The 20,942-nt window shown below is 50.5% G+C and overlaps 1 protein-coding gene and 1 long non-coding RNA gene across 22 annotated transcripts in view; one reads left to right on the forward strand and one right to left on the reverse strand.

Annotated features, from left to right (window-relative positions):
* The window catches only part of PAX8 (paired box 8), a 57,216-nt gene extending 36,524 nt beyond the window's left edge, over nucleotides 1–20,692 (forward strand). For 8 of the 21 annotated variants that reach the window (XM_077843234.1, XM_077843238.1, XM_077843235.1 and 5 more), the window contains exons 8-12: nucleotides 4,166–4,289; nucleotides 4,697–4,906; nucleotides 11,594–11,695; nucleotides 17,940–18,026; nucleotides 19,491–20,692. In XM_077843234.1, the coding sequence (XP_077699360.1) occupies nucleotides 4,166–4,289; nucleotides 4,697–4,906; nucleotides 11,594–11,695; nucleotides 17,940–18,026; nucleotides 19,491–19,567 (600 nt within the window). In that variant the 3' untranslated portion in view covers nucleotides 19,568–20,692. Of the gene's footprint in view, nucleotides 1–4,165; nucleotides 4,290–4,696; nucleotides 4,907–11,593; nucleotides 11,696–17,913; nucleotides 18,027–19,490 lie in introns of all 21 variants that reach the window. The other 13 variants (XM_077843237.1, XM_077843240.1, XM_077843241.1 and 10 more) reach the window with 8 other exon arrangements.
* LOC144280830 (uncharacterized) lies at nucleotides 8,828–10,800 on the reverse strand. Its single transcript, XR_013349237.1, has 3 exons — nucleotides 10,680–10,800; nucleotides 9,291–9,352; nucleotides 8,828–8,925 (listed from the first exon to the last, which is right to left on the reverse strand). It is a non-coding gene; the product is annotated as an uncharacterized LOC144280830 (long non-coding RNA).
* Nucleotides 20,693–20,942: the final 250 nt, after the last annotated feature.

A 20,942-nucleotide genomic window follows, 5' to 3' on the forward strand; every position in this document is an offset into this window, starting at 1 on the left:
TGGCACCCTCCCTCTGTCCTCAGTGGCTCTCCCAGACCACAGGGGGAGGTCCCACAGCTCTAAAGCAGCAGCTCAAAGCCTCACACCATGACCTCAACCAGCACCTCCAGCCTACCTCTGGCCACTCACACCTGTACACCCTACAAGTGCATTACTGCATTACTCATGCTGCCAGGCATGTCATTCTTGTTCACACCTCTGTGCACTGACACACTGCATGCCCACTACAGAGTGCCTTTCCTTCTACCTTTCTGCCTGGAAAAGTACTGCTTGGCCATTATGACTCAGCTCAAGCATCACTTACCCATGAATCATGCCCTGCCCCTCAGCCAATGCTTCATCTCTGTCTTGTCTGTGCTTCCGCCCATCCAACAGGTCACTCCAGCAACTTCTCACTATGTACTGAATTGTCCAGTGGACAGAGGTGTAGACCATGGGTTTCACAAGGAAGGGCAGCATTTCGAAGCTTGCTTTTTCTTTCTTTCTTTCTTTCTTTCTTTCTTTCTTTCTTTCTTTCTTTCTTTCTTCTTTCTTTCTTTCTTTCTTTCTTTCTTTTTAATCTATGGCACCTAACATTGTGCCCCTCTTAGAACAGATACTCAGTAAAGGTGTCTTGGTGAGTGAGCTGAGAAATCCAGAACAATAAATTGCAAGTTACAGGGGAACTTTTATTTCCAGGGATCATGACAGGTGAAATGGTTTATAGTAGGTCAGCTTCTGGAAACAGCTAGCAGAGATGTCCTTGGTCTCCCCGAGCCCAACAAAGACTCCACGACTCTGACAGAACTTCCAGGACCATCCATCCATTTGTATCTCTCCACAGTAGCAACGGCTTCCACCCCCAACCCCCAACCCCTACCCCCTGGATCAACCAGCTAAGGAATTCCCTTAGGATGGGTGTGCTCACCCCACTTCGCTCATGCTGTCATTTAGTCCAGGAGTGAGGCAAGCCTTACGCCTTTAAAGTCTGAGCAGGACAATGTGGACGATGCCAATAACCAGCTGAACCACTGCCAGTGACCGTCTGGGCTGCTGGGCCTATGCCAGCACTGCAGCTGGGCAGGCAATCTGCGTCAGCGATTTTATCAGCCTGGGCTGTGGCAACCACGAGGGGGTGCAGAGAAAGCTGGCCGTCAGCAGACCTGGGGAGAGGGCCTTGGTGTTCAACCGGGAGTCGGCACATGGCTTTCTGAGGGAAGTGGAGCAGAAGCCGGGGGCTCACGGGAAGCCTGCTCTGTGGCAAGGAGCTGCACAGCCCAGGGTGCAAGGAGCAGCCGTCCCACAGAAACCCTGCTGCTGACACCCTGGCACCCTCTGGCTCACAGAGCCATTTCTTAGCTCCACTGCTGAGCTCCCAAAGGGCCCTGCTTGATTACAGGGAGACCCTGAGACCAGCCCCAAGCTGGCACATGCATGTGGGGAATCACGGTATTGGGGAGTCTTAGAGCCACAGGGATCTCAGGGATCATGGAGTCTAGTCTTTCCATTTGTGTGCCGATAACCCAAGTCCGAGAAGGGTAGACAGAGCCTGGGGGGAGCAAATGGCTGTGGAGCTCAGGTCTGCCGACCTGGTTTCATTCAGACTGGTCCGCTTGCGCACTCTGTTAGACACGCTGCTTCTGTCAGCTGGAGAAAGAGTTTGAAAACCATGGAACAGCTCCAAACCATGGAATAGCTCATCCTATGGATAAGGAAACCAATCAGCAGTATCCATCCATGATTCATTCCCTCCCTCAGCCCATCTTCTACTCGCTCATCCATTCACCTGGCCAGGTAGTGAGGGGCAGAGAGCATGCAGCCTGTGCCAAGGGCTCCTTGTGTCCAAGCTCCTGCCTTCCCTGCCCTTGGTGACTCGGACTGTGCTGTTGAAGGATACTCTGTGTGCCCTCACCTAGACACAGGAAGGCCCTCAGGCCTGGGGATCCGAGAGAGAGAGAGAGAGAGAGAGAGAGAAGCACAGGTCCTCATACGCGACCTCAGGAGGCAGGGAAGGCACAGCTATTTTTTCTGTAAGATCAATAAGGGAGAAAGTATTCAATAGAAACACCATGTGGCCTCACTTCTGGTTGCTATTTCACTACCAGGACAGTTAGGAGCAGCTCTTTGTCCTGTATTCTACAAGTGCAACAAGAAGCAGATCAGCAGAATGTGCATATTATGACAGAGACCAAGAATTTTGCAGCTTACGACTCTTCACAGAATTTGGAAATACTTTTTTTTTTTTAAGATTTATTTATTTATGATAGACATAAGAGAGAGAGGCAGAGACAAAGGCAGAGAGAGAAGCAGGCTCCATGCCGGGAGCCCGACGCGGGACTCAATCCTGGGACTCCAGGATCGCGCCCTGGGCCAAAGGCAGGCGCCAAACTGCTGAGCCACCCAGGGATCCCCAGAATTTGGAAATACTAACTCCCATTAGAGCAATGTATTGGGCATTCCCTGCAAAGCGTTTAATGTAGATATACGAAATCTCATTTAACTCTTACATCAGCCTAGGGACACAAATTCCATTCTCTGCCATAGAGGTGAGAAAGTCACAGCTCAAAGAGGCCACAGCGACCACAGTTACTTGGCTGGTCACTGTAGACCGAGGGCTGAAATTGGCCCAAGTAGCAAAGCCACTCTGCACTCCAGTTCAAATTCAACCCCAGAAATAAATCCAGTCATGACTGGGATGACTGGTGGTTTTGGGGGGAATTGGGGATTTTTTTTTCCCCACTGAATTGTCTGGATTTGGGAAAGCTGTAGGATTTTGAGTAGGAATTTGTTATTTGTTATTAAATCAACACACCCATAAGGCATTTTAAACTTTTCTTACACTCTCCAGAAATTAGGTATTTTGTTCAATTTCATTAAGCTGGGCTCTAAGCAACTCCACCCTGCCTCAAAGCAGGCCCCCTCTGAAAGCGTGGAACCAGAGCACCATTTAGTCAGTAATTGCGGCTAAACAATAATGGTGCTCTGGTGGCCTCTAGAATTGCCTGCAGCTTCCAAAAGTGCCCGGCATGCAACCAGAAAAGTGCCAGCCCCTTGGAGAACCCAGCTCCGTGGAAATCGTTGGAAGAGACTGCTGTTAGTGGAGCTGTTATGTAACCAGAGCATTCCTTGATTTTACCATTGCACATGACTTCACGGAGTGTGTTTGCGACGTGTGTGACCCACGTATAGGGGACAGGTGTGTGCTTGTGTGTGCTGTCTTGTCCTAAGGGAGGGAGTCACGGTGAGGGGTAGTGCACACTTACCCATCACTGCACTAGGGAGAAAGAAAACCCCACAGGTACTTGATAAAGTTTAAAAACAAAAACAAAAACAAAAATAAAGTATCATCTTCCAGGTGAACCTGTGAATTTATAGTTACTGGATATAGAGGAGAGAAAGAAGACAGCCACCTGCTCTGGTGGGGTGTCATGCCTGCCACTTTACTGAAGGAAAGAGCACCTGGGGCAGGATCCAATGCCCTCAGTTTAGTATCTGTTTCATACTTCGCTGGGACACTTGACTCTCCGGGCTTCAGGCTCTCTACATATAAAACAGACACAATATTGCTTGCCTACTTGCCCGCGTCACAGGGCCCTTGGGGTCAGTGGACAGGATAGCGTCAGCAAAGCTCTAATGTGTACTTTTTGCAAATGGATACGGTCATGATGTCATCCAGTTTAGTGCACCGTTTGGGAGTATAGACTTGAGAGCCGGACCCCCTAGGTTTCCGTCCTGGCTCTGCCCCCTATGGGAAGGTGTCAAGTTTCTTGGTCTCCCTGCGGCTGTGTTTCCTATCTGAAGAGGAATAACCTAGCGGATCCAGTGAAGACCTCTGAACCAGGCCACAGGCGGACTGCTCCAGCCCTGCATCCCATTCATTCTCTGTAGGTCCAGACCTACAAGGAGACAAGGAGGAAGGAGAGCACAGTCCAGCCAAGCCCTGAGGCCACCAGCGGACTCTGAATTCTAGGGCTGCAGGAGGGGAAGCTATGAGCCAGGGATTAGGAACAGTAGGGCTGTGAGTGGAGTCGGAGAGTAAGAATCTTAAGGGCTAAGTGGAGTTGAGAGAGAGCGCAAGGAAGGGCACAGCGAGGAAGGGCGAGTGTTTCGGGAGACTGGGTCTCCGCGGCCACGGCGAGGCCCACTGCCAGGGGCCTGGGTGCGCTGACCTGTCTTTGTTCCGCAGGGCCTCTACCCGCTGCCCCTGCTCAACAGCGCCGCCCTGGACGACGGCAAGGCCACCCTGACCCCTTCCAATACACCCCTGGGGCGCAACCTCTCGACTCACCAGACCTACCCCGTGGTGGCAGGTACGATGCCTGGAATGTCCTGGGCCATGCGCCCCGGCTGCACCGAAAGGCTGGAAGGCGGAGTGTGGCCGGCCCTGAGGGGGGCTAGGGCCCTGGGCCTGCGGAGAGGTGGGCTGTGCCGCCCGGGGCCTCCAGGTGGGTCCCCAGGTCCTGCCTGCAGCCCAGGCCCTGCTCCGGCCGCGGGGGGGAGGGGGGCGCACCAGCCCCCGCCGGTCGCCGAGGCACAGCAGGAGGGGAGCTGCCCGCTCCCGCGCTCCCGCTCACTCTCCCGAGGCCCCCAGCGCAGAGAGGAGCCGCCTGCCCCAGCGCCCCGCCCGCACCCCCCACATCTCATGGCTGGGTTCGTGCATGTGCCCGCCCCATCATCTCACACCCCTCTCTCCTTGTTGTCTCCCTCCCTCCGGCAGATCCTCATTCACCCTTCGCCATAAAGCAGGAAACCCCCGAGGTGTCCAGTTCTAGCTCCACCCCTTCCTCTTTATCTAGCTCCGCCTTTTTGGATCTGCAGCAAGTCGGCGGCGCCGGGGTCCCAGCCGGTGCCTCGGTCCCGCCCTTCAATGCCTTTCCCCATGCTGCCTCCGTGTACGGGCAGTTCACGGGCCAGGCCCTCCTCTCAGGTACGACAGGGAGGTCCCGGGCCGTGCAGCTCTCGCGGGGGGAGGGAGGGGGGTCCTCAGGGCCGGCCACTATCCCCTGCTTTGGGGTCCAGCCCCCTCTCCGGCCCTCGCCCCAGTCCACCGTCACTCTCTTCCCTAAATCTTCCTGCAACTTTTGCACAAGCCGAGATGTGGTGCTCCCCTGCCCCGGCGGGGTCGGCCATGGGGGTGGGCAGGCACTCTGGGGATCCCAGGAAGTGGGGTGCCTGGCCGATTTCTAGAACCTCGCCCCAAAGACCCACGGACGAGGAGACACCTTAAGGCCAGGAGCCAGGCAGTATAGAGCAGTGAACCCTTGGTCTGGATGAGAAACAAAAAAGAACTTTGGAGGGAAAAAGTCATTGGCTCTTGTAGCCAATTTCTGGATGGAATTTTTAAAAAAAACAGAGGGTCGGTCCCCATTGGATCCCCAGAGTGTAGCTCTCCTTGTACCCAGCTTAACAGGGTCTCCCTTGGAGAACACTGAAGCAGAGTAACTCACCAGCTTGAGAGATGGGAGAACAGGAGAACCTCCCATCAGGAACCTCATTGGCCTCAAAACGTTTAAAGCTGGAAGCACCTTAGGGACATCTAGAGCAAATCTCTCCTTATACTGATGGGAACAGGCCCAAGAAGGAGAAGGGCCTGGTCATGGTTCCTGAATAGGCATGTGGCATCTGGCAGAGTCGAGGGCTCAGCCTGTGTGCACCGGCTAGGGCTCAGACCTCCCTAGCAGAATGACATGAGCCCATCCAGCCAGGGCCTGGGCAGCAGGCGAAAGAGTCCAGGTAGACATCTGGCTTGGGCAGAAGGCCTGAGATGGAGAGAAAAAAGGGAGCAGAGACCCATGATAGTCTTCAGATATCTGATGGGCTTCCACAGAGATGGGACTATTTTATATGTGGGCCCAAGGCATTGAACTAGAACACATGGAGGAAGCCAAAAGTGAGCCAGCCCTCTGGACCAGTGGTTTTCAACTTACTGGGCCTCAGAACGCTCTCTTGAAATGATAGCTTTTATAGAAGCCAGGTACCCAAACCAGACAAATGAAGAGCTACTCTGTTTGAAGTAGGGACTATGCCCCCTGAAAGCCCTTGGACTTGAAAACCACCAAACCAGAAGAATAAGACCTCTACCTGCCCAGAGGGACTCCAAGGTCATCTTGAATTTAAGTTCACAGACTCTGTCTCATAACTGACTCTACATATCCTGTCTGGCAGGCACCTGGGATTATTTTCTCTGTGTATCCCCACATTTAATGTGGGAAGCCCTCTTGGAAGGAGTGGGCACAGAGTTAAAGGGTTAACAAGGGAAGTCCAGTGTGTGGGCAGAGAGGCGGTGTTTTGGGGTATGGAGCAAGGAAGCAAATGTTGACTCAGAGTTCAAAATTTCAAAAGCGGGTGAAGTCAGTGGAGATGGGTCATTTGTTTTGACCAACGTGATTAAAGGAGAAAAATCTGTGAGCTGAGTGGAATGATGTCAGCTAGAGAAAATGGGATAGGGAGGGTGAGAGGGGAGCCAGGGAGTAAAGAGACTCACATCCACTGTGGGGTGGAGAGGCCCAATCACTGGGTGAGGCTGCCTGCTTTGTGTGAATGGCAGGCCCCGACCAGGAGGGCTGCAATAAGGCAGGCAACGGCTAAGGTGTGGGAAAATCATGTGACAATGGGGAGCAGGACTTCAGTTACTATGTGAGTTGCCCAGAGACTTGGCAGGCCCACTTGAGTGGAGAGGGAAGGGCAGATAGCAGTAGGAAGTGGTCTTGGATATTTGGAACAGCCCAGAGCAAACTCCCTACCCCAAAGCCCCCATACTTTCTCTCTTCTCTGTCACCCTGTTAGGGCTTCAAGCACTCCCTATCAATATGCAATCAAACCAGGATGCCACTTCCAACCTCTGTCAGTTCTTAGTTTAGTAGGCATGCCTACTCTTCAGACCAACTGCCAGACTGGAAGGTCATCTACCGCATGGGGTAAAGAAGCTGGCAACACATGCCAGGGGACAGGGTGTGATCCCTGTGAAAGCCAATGGTGAGCTGCAAGGCCCAGCTCAAGAACTTGAGGTGGCACCAAAGGCAGGTGCTCTGAGAAAAGCAAGAGGTGCCCAGGCTTAGAGAGACTGGGTCCAGGCAGGTTGCCAAGAGCAGGAAGCAAGTCAGGACTGCAGTTCAGAGTAAGGCCAGCTCTGTGGCTTGGGCACCAAGTACATGATGGCTGGTGTCCATGCAGAGCCCAGGGTGTTGAACTGGAGCTCCCTGAAGACTGTCCACCTGCAGCCTATGGTCAAGAAGGGACCTAAATACCTACCACGTGGCTGAGCCATGGTGAGCAGGCTGGGAGGACATCCAGAGAGAAGGAGGATTAGGAGGAAGGATCTCAAGAGTCTGAGGGGCTAGAAACCGATCCAAGGGAGGAAAAGGTGAACTTAAAGAAAAGGTAACCAAGACTAAATTATTCTGAGGGAGGGCTGCAGACAAGAGGAATAGGCAGGCCAGGTGAGTTTTCATTCCAGATTCAGCTTGGCCCTCACCTCCCAGAGCCCTCCTGGCTCTCCTCCTCTGAGTGGCTTCCTAAGGACCCTCCCTGCTGCTTCATGGTCTCCTCCTGGGGTCACTTCTATTCCTCACCCAGTGGCTTTGATAGCACAATTTCCAGGGTGACTGCCCTTCTAAGTCTCAGCTTCTCCCAACTCAGAAAAAGAAGAAGCATCAGAGTTTGGGAAACAATAGGATTGCCCCTAATATTCCTGCCATTTCCCTTCAAATGCCCCAGTCTGGGTCCCCACACACTTGTAAGAGTGATATCGAGGTTGTCCCTGCCCTGGATGTTTCAGGGCTGATTCCAGCTCAGCTGATCAGAAAGCTCTGAGTTTGGTTTTATCATCAAACAGTCCATTACCCGCCTCCATTCTTTTGTGAGGAATTATATTTAGTCCTGCCAAAGAGATTTCTGGATTGCTATAAATTTTCTTTGCTATCAGAACAAGATAAGGAATTGAAAAGGGTCACATAGAGGGCAGACATCAAAGTGGGCAAATAAAATTGTCTGAAATCACCTCTACCCTCTGAATTCCTCCAAGGAATGCCACCAATATTTAGAACATTTACCAATATTTCTGGGGTGCTAGTGTTTTCTTATAGAACCCCACTTCACAGCCAGCCAACATGGACCTGTGTCTACATCACCTTCTGAAAAACAAGGCCATGTTGAGATATATTTGAGTACAGAGGAGTTAACAAATCAAAGAAACTAGTGATGAAGAGCCTTAAAAATAAGTAAGTCAATTAAAAGTCACAGGCCCTTTTGGAGTGCATCTACCTCATGGCTTCTGTGGCTTCATTTCTGAGAAGGTCGTGAGGTTCTCGGCTTTTTGGAAGAAACCATGTATTTAAGGAACTGAAACAAAGTTTTGAAGGATTGATAGGAGAGTTTAAGGTACCACATGCTGGGTGAGAGCCATCCTATAGAAAGTCCTCCTAGGCTTTCCAGGAGGGCCAAGTTTCATGGACACTTTTGGGGTCTCCTCCAGCATTTGATTCAGAAACCTCTGCCCCACTGGGAGAAAATTTGGTGACCAAGGAGAGATGAAGATTAAAATCTCAGAATTTAAGTGAGTGAGGTTGATGAATTTTTATCTAAGAGCAGTCTAAGGGCTAGTTTCATGGGATGGGGTCCCACAGGGCAACTGTGACTTCATTAATTTGTGGCTTCAGGGGAGCACGTGCCCTAGTGCTCTGCCCATGGAGCCACAAAGGTCAAGAAGCAGTAGGGTCAGTTGATGGACAGGGATGGAGAAGGGCTAGAGAAAGGAGAGTGTGAGACCACAGGGCTCCAGGGCCAAGGGAGCCTTGGAGAGCACCTAGGCCAGTACCAACAAAGAGGTGGCCTAAGAGTCAAGACTTACCTCCTCACCTCCAACCCCAGTCACGGTAGACACAGATGCAGCCTCAGAATCCTGCTCAACACATTGTGTCTGCAAGTGCTGTCTCTCTCTATCTCTCTCTCAGAGGAGGAAGCAGGAAGAGGAAAGAGAGAAGGCATCGAGCTTGAATTAGCCATCACCGTCTTCCATCACTCTTCTATGCATGCACCTGTCTATCCTCTGTATCCCTACTGCTCTCACAGGCTTCTTGTCCCCCCTTGCTCTCATAGGCTCCAGTACCTGGCCAAGTGCTTCATCTGAGGGCCGAGGGGGCTGGGTCTGATAGCTGATAGTACTGCAGTCTTCTTCAAAGAAAGACCAGATTTTATCTTGGTATAGATCCTGCATATTTTCCTACTTCTAAATATACTAAAATTTCCTTGCCTCACCTGGGTTTCCAATCCTTCATTTGTTCGGGACTTTGGGTCAATTGAACTGAACCCACCTATAAAATTCCAGTAGATTTCACCCTCTTTGGTCCAACACCAACCATAGCTGCCCTTCATACTAGAAGTCAAACAAATTAGGAGGTGATATTCATTTTTATGAAAACAATCACATAGTTTTAAATAATGATCATTGATGGCTCATTTCAAATAGGACTTATTCTATAATGGTTCCCATGACATGTCACAATTTATGGAATTTGTCCATTGCACCACTCAGTGCCCACCTGTAACATGAAACCCTGGCTCTGAATTATGCTGATAACACCATAGCAGTAGTAATAAGGTGCACAAGGCTACTCTTACTCTTTTTCTCACATTTTGCACATGAAGAAACAAGCTTGGGCACATAGGTGGCTGGTTGAAGGGCATTTGGAAAATTAGCTATAGAAGCAGGATAAGGACTGAGGTCCTCTGCTTCCTAGACCCTTCCATCCAGAGAAAGAGCAGAAGACCAGAAGGCGTGGTCTTGTTTGTTAATCCCTAGGCTTGGCTCCACATGCTCATCCCAGCTCATGCCCCATCTTGATTTAATGGCTGGTCTTGCTAACTTAGCATTCTTACTCACTGCTGTATCCCCAGTACTCAGAAAAAGTGCCTAGGACATTATACTTACTAATAAATCTTTACTGAATGCACAAGTTGTCTTCAGGGTAAGAGGTAAGACTTTGTCACTCTGGTATTGACAACTCATAAAATTCCACAGGACATACCTTCCCTTTTAATATTCCTGGCTACCCCCTGAAGAGTTCAAAGCATGTAGGACCCTGGGGGGACCTCAGGGAGAAAAGTGGGACAAGCAGTAATGTAGAGGGGATGACCTTGGCAAGTTGGTTGACAGGCTTACAGGGAGTCCATATAAGCCCTAGGAGAAAAATAGCCCTCAGCATGGAAGAAGCAGAGGCATTTGGGTAAAATGGTCAGAAAAATTGAAACAGAGAGAAATTGAACAGAGAGATTCTGTTCAATTGAGTTGAGAGAGATTCTCAACTCAGGGTGATTTTACATAAGGCAATATTTGAAGATATTTACGATTGTCACACTGCGGTGTGGGAACTGCTACTGACATCTAGTGAGTTGATACCACGGATGCTGCTGAGCATCCTGCAGTGCATAGGATGGCCCCACACAAAGAGTTATCTAGCCCCAATTCAGTGGTGCTGAAGCTGAGAAAGCCTTTAAGTATCACCAAGAGCTGCGATGACAAAATAATTCATCATTCACACTGGGGCATTTGAGAGTGAAATGGACATTATTAATAAATATGCTGGGACAGTGGTCATAACCTGGACAGGTGTGGGCAAACCAGGTTGTATTGCCAAAGATCTTTGGGTGAGGGAGAGTCTGATCTGGGCCTGCAGGATATCTCGGCTCTGGAAGAAACTCACCTAGTCAGATGGAGCCTCCAAAACGGGAAGGCTCGACTTCCAGGTGTAAGGAAGAGGTGGAGCCAGGGAAATCAGGTCTCTACAGAGCTGCCTCGCTGCCACCAAGGCAAGGGCATTACCTACAAATGATAGAGAGAGATGGGTGCCTGTTTGGCTGAAAATGTTTTTTTCCCCTTTCAGGAATGGACTTGGCAGATATGTGGTTCATGTTCATGTATAAACACTAAATATCTCTCAGCCCACATCTCCTTTCTAGGTCAGGAATAGCCAATAGATTTTGTGTCCTTTACAGCTCTGATAGGTTGTATCCACCTGGAAGGCCAGGTTGAAGAGACCAATGCCCTCTCTGGTCCACTGGAAAAGAGTACAGTGATTGATTAGCAATGTCTGCCACAGGTCCAAGAAGGGTAGTTAAGGATGGTGACCAAAAGGCCACACCTGGGCCATCCCTTGTAGGGCCTTGTTCTTGATCCTCAGAGCTGGGGCTGGAAGAGCATAAGGTCTGAGCCCAGTAGCCTCTAATGTATTACTTAGGCCAGCTGCACCCACTGCTGTGCTGGACACCAAGGGATAACAAAGACCCAGAAGACCAAGCCCCAGTCTTCCTCCAATACCATGACATTTTTATGGGTGAATTAAGATTCGTGCAAATAAAATCATTGGAGGACGGGCCACAGTACAGGACTGCAATAGGCAGTGCTCCCTGTGTGGTGGAGCCTGTGTCCTCTGGAAGGCCAGACACAGGCAGAAGCTTGAACTCAGAGGACGGAGGAGGGGGAAGTGGGTTCTGGAGAATGGCTTTGGAGAGAGTGGCCATGGCATGAGGAAAGACTTGCTGAGCCTCAGGGAAGCAAGACAAGAAGTGCAAGAACCCACGATGGCCTAACTAATGGCTCCTTGCTGTGTTTTTCCAGGGAGAGAGATGGTGGGACCCACACTGCCCGGATACCCACCCCACATCCCCACCAGTGGACAGGGCAGCTATGCCTCTTCTGCCATCGCAGGCATGGTGGCAGGTAAGGGGATGGGCTGGGCAGGAGGGGAGTGCTACAAATAGGAAGTGTTGGCCAAAGGTGAAGCAAGAGGGGACAGAGAGGTAGGGTGTGTCCCATGCATCGATTTCCCAAAGAGCACATCTTGTATATGCCTGGAGCCAGGATTTTGCAGTGGTTCTAGCTCCTTAACTCTCCCCCACTCAGCCTCCTTCTTCCCACATGCTCCCAGATTCCTCATGATGAAATGGGCAGACCTGAGACAGACCAATGTTCAGATCTAAGCTCTGCCATTTCTTCCACTGACTCAGTGAGCCTTGATGGACAGCGCTCTAGGGGTCCGCAGAACAGTATGAGCTAAACACCAGCCTGGCACTTGAGCAACCCACGGTCTCCCAGTTATTTCACTCTGATGAATCTGTATGCCCTTTCTGTAAAATCTGAGTATGAATGGTGTTGGTGATGATGATGTTGAAGATGATTGAAATATACCTTCCATTACACCCCGCACTCAGCCCTGCATGGGTGAGACCGAAGTTCTGGATACTCCAAAGGTACTACAGGGAGATAAGCTGGGAGGATTTCTCCATCATCATTTGGATTGTCTTGGATTCCTGCCTGCCAGTCCTTTGGGTTCCTTGTCTACCAGCATGATCATCACCTAACAGTGACCCAGAGCCCAGAGTGTCAAGCTCTAGGCAACTGAGGAGGACAAGGAGAATGTCTTTGTTAGAGTCACACTCACTTTTTTAGGAACCACATGGGAAGGACTCAAGGGTGGATAGAGCAGAATCGAGTCATTTCTACTGCCTCTAGAGGCCCAGGACCTGGAGCTTCTAGAACAGGCTCTGAATCAGGGCATCTGTGACTCCCATGCCAACCGTGGGTCAGCCTCCATGGCTCTGACCCCAGAGACTTAGCACATTCACCCAGGCCTGCTTCCCTCCCTCCCTGACAGAGGTTATTCTTTGCCAGCCACCCACTCTGGGTTCCCTGTGCTGCAGGTGGGCTGGGCTCTCCTGGGTAGAGGGAGGGGAGGGAGAAGAGGGAGGGAAGGAGGTCTCTGCACTCCCTGGGAACCTGCTGAGCTGGCACTTGTTGCTGCCTGGTTACCGTGGCGATGTGCTTAATGCAGCGTTGAAAATACAGAATACTGACTCCTCTCTCCCTCCTGGCCCTGGACTCCCTCCCTCCCTCCTTTCCTCTTCTGGAGCGTGAAATGAGATTGGTCAAGATAAAAAAGGAAAAGATTCGGTTATTTTTTTAAGAGTGTGGATAATGGGGCCTCTCAATCAAAATCCCAGGCTCCAGTCGGCTCCCCCCATCCCCCTTCCAACCTCTCCACCTTCCCCTGCCGCCTGCTTAGAGGAGGAGGAGGAAACATAAAGCACAGGGCTTTTCTCTTAATTATGAATCATTCCCTGGGGCCAGGCCCAGGGCAAGGGGGTCCTGGGGCCTGGAGTTTGACCTGTGAGGTAGCTAGAAGGTTTGGGCCTCTCATCAAAGGCCCCCAGGTGTTTCCAGAAAGATCTCATCCTGAGTGAGTGTTGTGGAAAAAAAATAGCACAAGTGTAGCATCAACTACCAGTGAATTGCAAAAAGGGGTGGACCTTGCCTTACACAGGGCATGGGCTCCCCACTAAGTTATGTGTAAATTAGTTTTCAGAAAATGCAATACTATTTAAATGCATCATCTGGTTCCTAGGAACTCCATGGTACAAATGAATTCTTAAGGAACTGTTTTTTTTCATAAAATATTATTCCTCCATCCCTTACCAGTAGCCACAATCTCCCAGTGAACTGAATGGCGATTCCTTCCATTACAATTAATAAACCTTCACTGAGCACCTACTGTGTGCCAGGTTCAGAATACAGGCTTAAAACAAGGCATGCTAATGACATTCCTCAATCATTAGTGGAAGGAAGGCAAAGATAATTTATTATGTACTTCTGTGTGCCTGGTCATTCATAGATATAACTTTCTTGTTTAATTCTCACATAAGACTAGGAGGCTGATATTATTCTAGTTTAATAAAAATAAGGAAACAAGCTTAGTGTGTTGAGGGTCTTAATGAACTATACTACATGGCTGAGCTGTTCATTAACACAGGTCTTTTTGAATTCAAATCTGGGGCTCTTTCTACCATACCACACTGCCTCCCATAATACTAGAAATAACAACACAAGCTCTAAGAAAGCAACACAAGAACAGGACCAGGACAGACTTCTCGTATCCACTCATCTTCTGTTTTGCCTTCCCATAGTGGTGGTAGTTGCTCCTGCCCCATTAACAGAGTTGATGACCCTCACACCAGCTCTAGGGCTGAACTGGCAACTCCAGATAGATGGATCCATCCATCCATCTACCCAGCTTTCCATCCATGCATCTTTATACACATTTTTCCATCTATCTGTGAATCTTCTTACCCATTTTTCCATCCTTCCATCATCCATCTTTCCATTCTTCTTTCTTCCCATCCATTGTTCCTTCTATCCATTCATCTATCCGTCCTTCCTTAGATCCATCCTTTCATTGATCCATCCATGGTTCCATCCACTCATCCACTCACCCATCTAACCATCTATCCATCCATTCATCTATCTGTCTATCCATATATGCTTCCACACATCCATTCCTTCACCTACTCATCTTCCCATCCTCCATCCTTACCCAATCTTTCAACCATTCTTGCATCCTTCCATACATTCACCTCTTTTTCACCTAGTAAAAACTGGTTGAGTACTATGGTATAGGATGCTGGGGGATATAGCCTTGAACAAGGCAGGTCCCTCTATTCATGGAGCTTACAACCTAACAATGGAGAAAAAAAGTACAGTAAACAAGTCAATGAATTAATAAACAAGATAATTTCAGATAATGATAAGTGCCATGAAGACAATAAAATAGAATGATGTCATAAAGAGCCACAGGGAGAGGAGATAACTACTTTAGATTGGATGAACAGGAGAAACCTCTCTGAGAAGGTGTTCAAAGTGGTCAGCCAAGTGATAAACTGGAGCAAACCATCCCCAGCCCAAAAGAACAGCAAGTGCAAAGGCCCCAAGGCAGGAACTAGTTTAGCATGATCACACATAAAAAGGGGGTGAGTATACCCAAGAACAACAAGTGAATGGGGAAAACACTATAAAGTGAGAGGATCTGGGAAGTGGCTTGGTCAAATTTTAAGACTACCCAGGCAGCTGGGAAAACACATTGTAGATAGTCAAAAGTAGAAGCATAGAGACCAATTAGAGGAGGGACAATTTCAATTGTTCATTCAAGACATGACGGTGGCTTGAGCTGGGGAGGTAGCAGTGAGGGAAGAGAAAAGAGACACTGAGGATTATTTAGTGGTACAGCCAACAGCACTTACTGGTGAATTGGCCATAGGGGTTCCAAAATAGAGGGTACAAGGATGACTCCTAAGCTTGGGGCTTGGGAAAATGCATGACTGGTGGTGGTGGCAAGTATATATGTGGGAGACCTGGAGAGGAAGATGCAGAATGTGTGGCTGGTGGAAATCAAGAATTCTATTGGGCCATAATAGAATTGAGACACCTCCAGATACCCAGTTTAATAAGTCAGTAGGCACATGATATATGTCTGAAGTCAGGAAAGAATTCTGGCCAGGGCATAAATTTCAGCCATTACACTGAGCTGTTATTTAATGCCAAGGAATTAGACAAGATCACTAGAAAGAGAATGTGGATGGAAAATCACAGAGGGCTCACAAACCAAGCCTTCAGCATTTAGAGCTTGAGCAGAGAAGAAACCACCAAGGAGAGTGAGTGGGAGAGGACAGTGGATCTGATAGCAGAGGCATCATGAAACCCAAAGGTGTAGAGGGAGCAATGACCTGAATCACAGTCAGCAAGGAGGTTTGGCGGGGGTGGGGGGGAGCAGGCCTAGAAGTGACCATTGGAATGATCAGGGTGGAATTTGTGGGATTTCAGAGGATCATCACTGGCCCGATTGGACAGGAATGAGGAAGTGAGGGCAGACATCAGGAAGCACAGAAAGCTTCAGGGAGCTGGATGTGGGGCAGCGAGACAATTTTTAAAACAGAAGATGGCAGAGCATGTTTGCCAGCTAGAGAAAGTGGTAAATTAGGAAGGGAGAAATCAATGAAGCAGAAAAATGGAAGGGATAGATTGTAGGGGCCAAGTCCTTGGAGAGGTGAGTGGGGTGGGGTGGGATGCAGAGCAAAGAGGATGGGTTGGGCTTTTGTGGGTGCAGGGACATTTCATCCACCATGGCTACAGGCTGGTTGACAGATCTTGTGTTGGGAAGATGCTGCACCCAGGTGTGTGCTGCCTCCTGAGCCCAAAGCCCTATGCCACCTTCTGGGTGCCTGAAGCACATAGGTACTTGGTGAATGTGTGTTCAATAAGTGAGTGTGTGAGTGAGTGAAGGCATGAATAAGTGAGAAAATGAGAGAGGAAGCCCTTTGTATTTTCCACCTCTATTTCTTTGGAGCCAGCAGTGTTTGGCACCAGGTGGAGGGAAAGGCACCACGTGGCCCTGGCTGTGGAGCCCAAAAAGAATCCGCTTCTTCCTAGGGTGCTCTGACACCAGGCAGTTCTGAGGTACACCAGCCGTAAGTGGAGAACAGTTAGCACTGTTGGTTACAAGAAAGAGCCCTGGAGTAGGAGCTAGGGACCATGGTTCTAGCTCTAATTGAACATGGACCTGGGACAAATGTCTTTCCCTCTCTAGGGAGCAGCTTCTTCATTTGTGATCCTCTGTTGAGCTTTATTCTAGCACCCGCTTATTGGGAAAATAACAAAAGCTAGCATTTTTGGAGTGCTTTTCATATACCAAGTGTGGGGCTAGCCATTTAATGTATATTCTTTAATTTCATCCTGAATAAACCCCATGAGATGGGGACAATAATTTTCCCCCATTTTACAGATAAGGAAATCAAGGCAACTTGTCCAAGGTTACACAGCTAGGAAGTAGGGAGCAGGGATTTGACTTCAGGCAGGCAGTGTTGAGAGCCAGGCAGTTTTCAAGCTTCCTTTCCAGAGTCTGAAAGAGACCAGGAGCCACAGAAGGCACTCACTTCCCAATAGCAATGAGGTTTTGAAAGGCAATGCCGACGTTCAAGGGATGGCAGAGTTGGCAGGAACCTGGCTTTGGAGAGGTAATTGGCTCAGAAACACATAAAGGGATTATCTGGAATCCAGAGTTAAGAGCCCTAAGGTCAAGTTCTACTCTGCCATTTACCAACGCTGTGATTTGAGGGAAACTGCTTAATCCTGCCGCACTCATCTTCTAGAAATTGGTGGTATTAATGGGTGCTTCATATGATGCTTGAGGATAAGGGAGCCTAGTGTGTGGGAAAGCGTTTTGCAGACTTTAAGCTCCCTACCAAGTACCGATGGTAATGGACTGGTCTGCATGGCTTTGTTGCTGTTGTTTAAGGGAATCCTTACGAGATTTCTTTGGAAAATCATGCCTTTGGTAAACCCAAAAACTCACTCACAGAGGTGATCTGATTTCTCACCCAATGTCCGGACTACCTTTCAAAATCTCATCTGCTATTGGGAGCCAAGTGACTTCTGTGACTCCTGGTGATCTGATTTACTTTGTTTAAATTCATGCACTGAGTTTGCTTCAAGTGCAAATGGAATGGGAGTGGGGGCGTCCTCAGAACAAGTCCCAGGACACAGAGGTCGGCGCCCTGCAGGGCTCTTCCCTCTGCTCCTTCCCCTAATCCCCTGCACCCCTCCCCTCACTGCCACTGCCCCCCACACACCCGTCCCTAACAAACTCAGACCTAGGGAGGCTAAAAAGTCTATAAATGCTGATTCCTCCTCCTGCTGTTTCTGACCTCTCTCACTCCCTTCAGCCCCTTCTGGAACAGCCTTCTGCCGGAGGTCCAGGCAGCAGAAAAGGTGGCTAGAACCTGGGCGCTAGGAGTCACAGCACAGTTTCCAAACACCACCAAACCCTTCTGCTGTGTGAGCTTCTTCAGATCTCCAAGGCTTAGCTTCTTTACCTGGAAGACGGGCATTATAGTATTCCCTCCTTCCTGGGATAGCTGGGAGGTCTGAGCTTGTCAGGGCAGTGACCCTGATACCTGGCGATAAAGGGCCCTGTCCAAACTGATGCAGACTTAAGGGCCCCCGAAGAGTGGATCGAGAGGCCTCTGAGCTCATGCTGTCCCCGGGCCCAGTGCCCAGCCCTGCAGACCCTCGTCCCAGACCCCCAAGCCTACATTGGTGTGTCCACCTCACAGGCCTCTCACCTGTGTGCCTCCAACAGGAAGCGAATACTCTGGCAATGCCTACGGCCACACCCCCTACTCCTCCTACGGCGAGGCCTGGCGTTTCCCCAACTCCAGCTTGCTGAGTAAGTCCCCCTGGGGTCACCCAGGCCCTCTGCTGCGTGGGGCAAGGTTGGGGGACAAGGCGGGGCCGAAAGTCTGCCTCAAAGGCAGCCAGGATGCCCAGGTTAAATGGAGGGCCTGGGGAGACAGGTATTCTTGGCAGTCCAAGCAGGTGGAGGGAAGGCAGAGGACCCGGCTGTTTGGAGGGAGAGCACATAAGCAGGAGACTTCTCTGCATCATTCTCTCTCTTATTGCCTGAGGCCATGTCTCTGAAATCTGTTTTTCATAAGATTTGGGGCTCAGGCCTTGGGAGGGCAAGGGTGAACTCAAGAAACGTCTCAGAGTGGACTTCTTGCCTTCAGGGGCTCATAGTCCAGCAGCAGGGACACTGAAGTGGGGGCGCCCTGCAGGAGCACCAACTGCCCTCCTGCCTGGGAGCATGCTGTTGGCAAACAGGGCCAGCCTGTCGCACACATTAACCATCTAAGTGGTGCCCCAGAGCTCATTATTCCACGCGGAAACCCTTCCACTGGGATCTTTTGTTCATGTGTCTGATATTTGGCTTGAGATGTGAATGGGCACCCTTTGGGAGGGAGATCCAGAGAGTAAGCTCTGGGCTACTCTTCACTCCTCTCTTGCCCTGGGGCTATAGGCTGGGTAGAGACGCTTTTTTAGGAAACCAAGCCCCATAAATGGGGAACTTGAGGAATTCCACTAGAGTCTCCCTTGAGGGTCTCAGAGCAAATCTGAGCCCAAGAGAAGCAATGGAGCAAGTGTGGCCCACCCATGGGTGCCATCACAGGCCAGGTAGGACCATCCATTTCCTAGGACCCACCTCCCCTCTCCTGCCATTACCTCTTGGCATTCCAGAAATGACTGGGAGAGTTGCTAACCTGGGTTTGCCAGATGGGTTCAACTGCAAGCCACTTTTCTGTTCAGTTGCGCCAGAAAGGAATGAAGGGGGCTGAGCTGGGCCAGGTGGCAGGACACCTCCCTGCCAAGCCTACCTGGGCTGCCCATCCTTCAGGTGGGCAGAGCCTCCCCGTGGAGGCCCTCAAATACACATCCTCCGTGGCCAGTCAGGATTCTAATCCTTGGCCCTAAAAGGAAACTTTTCTGACCTCCCACTATTTGGGTAAGGTTGGGGAAGGCCACAGGGACCCCCCAGTGTGCTTGGTTCTCCAAGATTCCAGATGCAACTGCTCTCAATTGCCCTCTCCCTGAAACGAGGGTGTTGAAGGTCAAAGCAGTCATGGGAGGAGGGGCAAGAAGCCACAGTTCTCATTCTGGCCAGAAACCCAAAGGTGAGGCCAGAGAAGGAGGAAATAGGGCCAGAGAGGAGTTAATCTTTGATGATCAGATAGGCCAGAGGGGTAGATGATTAACTTGTGTTGTCTTCAAGGTTAGCAGATGCAGGAGAGGCTATGGTGCAATTTCCCCTTCTGACCAGCAGTGTTGTTGTTATTTTTTTTTTTAACATGTCCAGGTTCCCCATATTATTACAGTTCCACATCAAGGCCAAGTGCGCCACCCACCACCGCCACGGCCTTTGACCATCTGTAGTTGCTATGGGGACAGTGGGAGCAACTGAGCAACAGGAGGACTTGGCCTGGGACAGGCCCCAGAGAGTCACACAAAGGAATCTTTATTTATTACATGAAAAATAACCACAAGTCCAGCATTGCGGCTCACTCCCTGTGTGGTTGATTTAATGAACCATGAAAGACGGGATGACTTTGGAGAAGGCCAAACTGTCCTCTAAAACTCCTTAATGAGGGGCAGGAGTCCCAGGGAGAGAGAACTGTCCCATTCCAAAAGATACAAAATTGGAGGAGAAATATGGAGAGAAGAGGGAGCAGCCGAGGAGCTTGCGAGGGATGACACTTGGGCGCCTGATGGGCTTCAGGCCACACAGAGGCACCCATGGCTCTACCATCAACTTGCTCTTGCAGGCGCGGGCTGTGAGCACGCCTGTCCAGCCCACACACTGCAGCCGGGCACCAGGGCTGTCCCTCACAGCCCCACGGAGAGTCCCGTCCGGCTGCCCCACAGCTGAGACTCCTGCTGTCCACCTCCTCCACCCAGCTTGCTTGGCTCTTCTGCACCTCTCTCTTGGCCAGGGCTAAGGGCTGGGTGGAGTGGAAGCCAGAAGCTCCACCTGGTGGTCATCGGGCCTTCCTTTTGCCTGCTGCTGAGAATGTGTGAGCACACCCCAGGTTCTCCTCCGATGGATCATTCCTTCGCAGCCAGACCAACTGACGACAGCTTGACAGACATTCCCAAGGGCCCCTGCGGCTCCTGGGGAGTGAGCTCCAGCCCTGCCCCCGGGCAGAGCAAGGCAGTATTGCTGGGGACCCACTTCCCTCCCTCGACAGCCCCTGCCAAGCCAGGTATGCGGCCTGCAGCCCCAGCCCACAGCAACCGAAGAGTCCCTGTGGCAACCCCCCCGAAGCCAGCATGGAGGTGCCCTTTCCGGCCCCCCGCAGCCCTTGCCCCCAAAGCCTGACTGTAAATACTGTAAATGAAGCTCTGTTTGGGTCAAGCTTCCCTCTTTCCACCCCCAGACTTTGGCCTCTCAGTGAATTGTCTCCCTGCCATGTTGGGCTTCTCTCCTTGATGCTTCTTCCTTTTTTTTAAAGACAACCCACCATTACCACATAACTCAATAAACCATTACTCTTCGTCTCAGGCTTTGCAGTCAGCTGGGGAAGGAAGCACCCTGGGTCTGGGCTTTCTCCAGAGAACCTCAGAGCCCAGTGGCCCATGAGCTCACTTTGGGGGGTGGAGAGTTGAAGGGCCTTCTGCTGCCCAGGAGCCCTGACTTAGCATCCTCTCTCTCCCTCTGTTAACAGCACAGCCGGCAGCCACTTATCCTAAGCTTTGATTTCCACTGTGAATGAATGCGAGGATAAAATGAGCACATGGCACGTGCCGGGCC

The sequence above is a fragment of the Canis aureus genome, chromosome 12, assembly GCF_053574225.1.
Source record: "Canis aureus isolate CA01 chromosome 12, VMU_Caureus_v.1.0, whole genome shotgun sequence".
Taxonomy (NCBI): domain Eukaryota; kingdom Metazoa; phylum Chordata; class Mammalia; order Carnivora; family Canidae; genus Canis; species Canis aureus.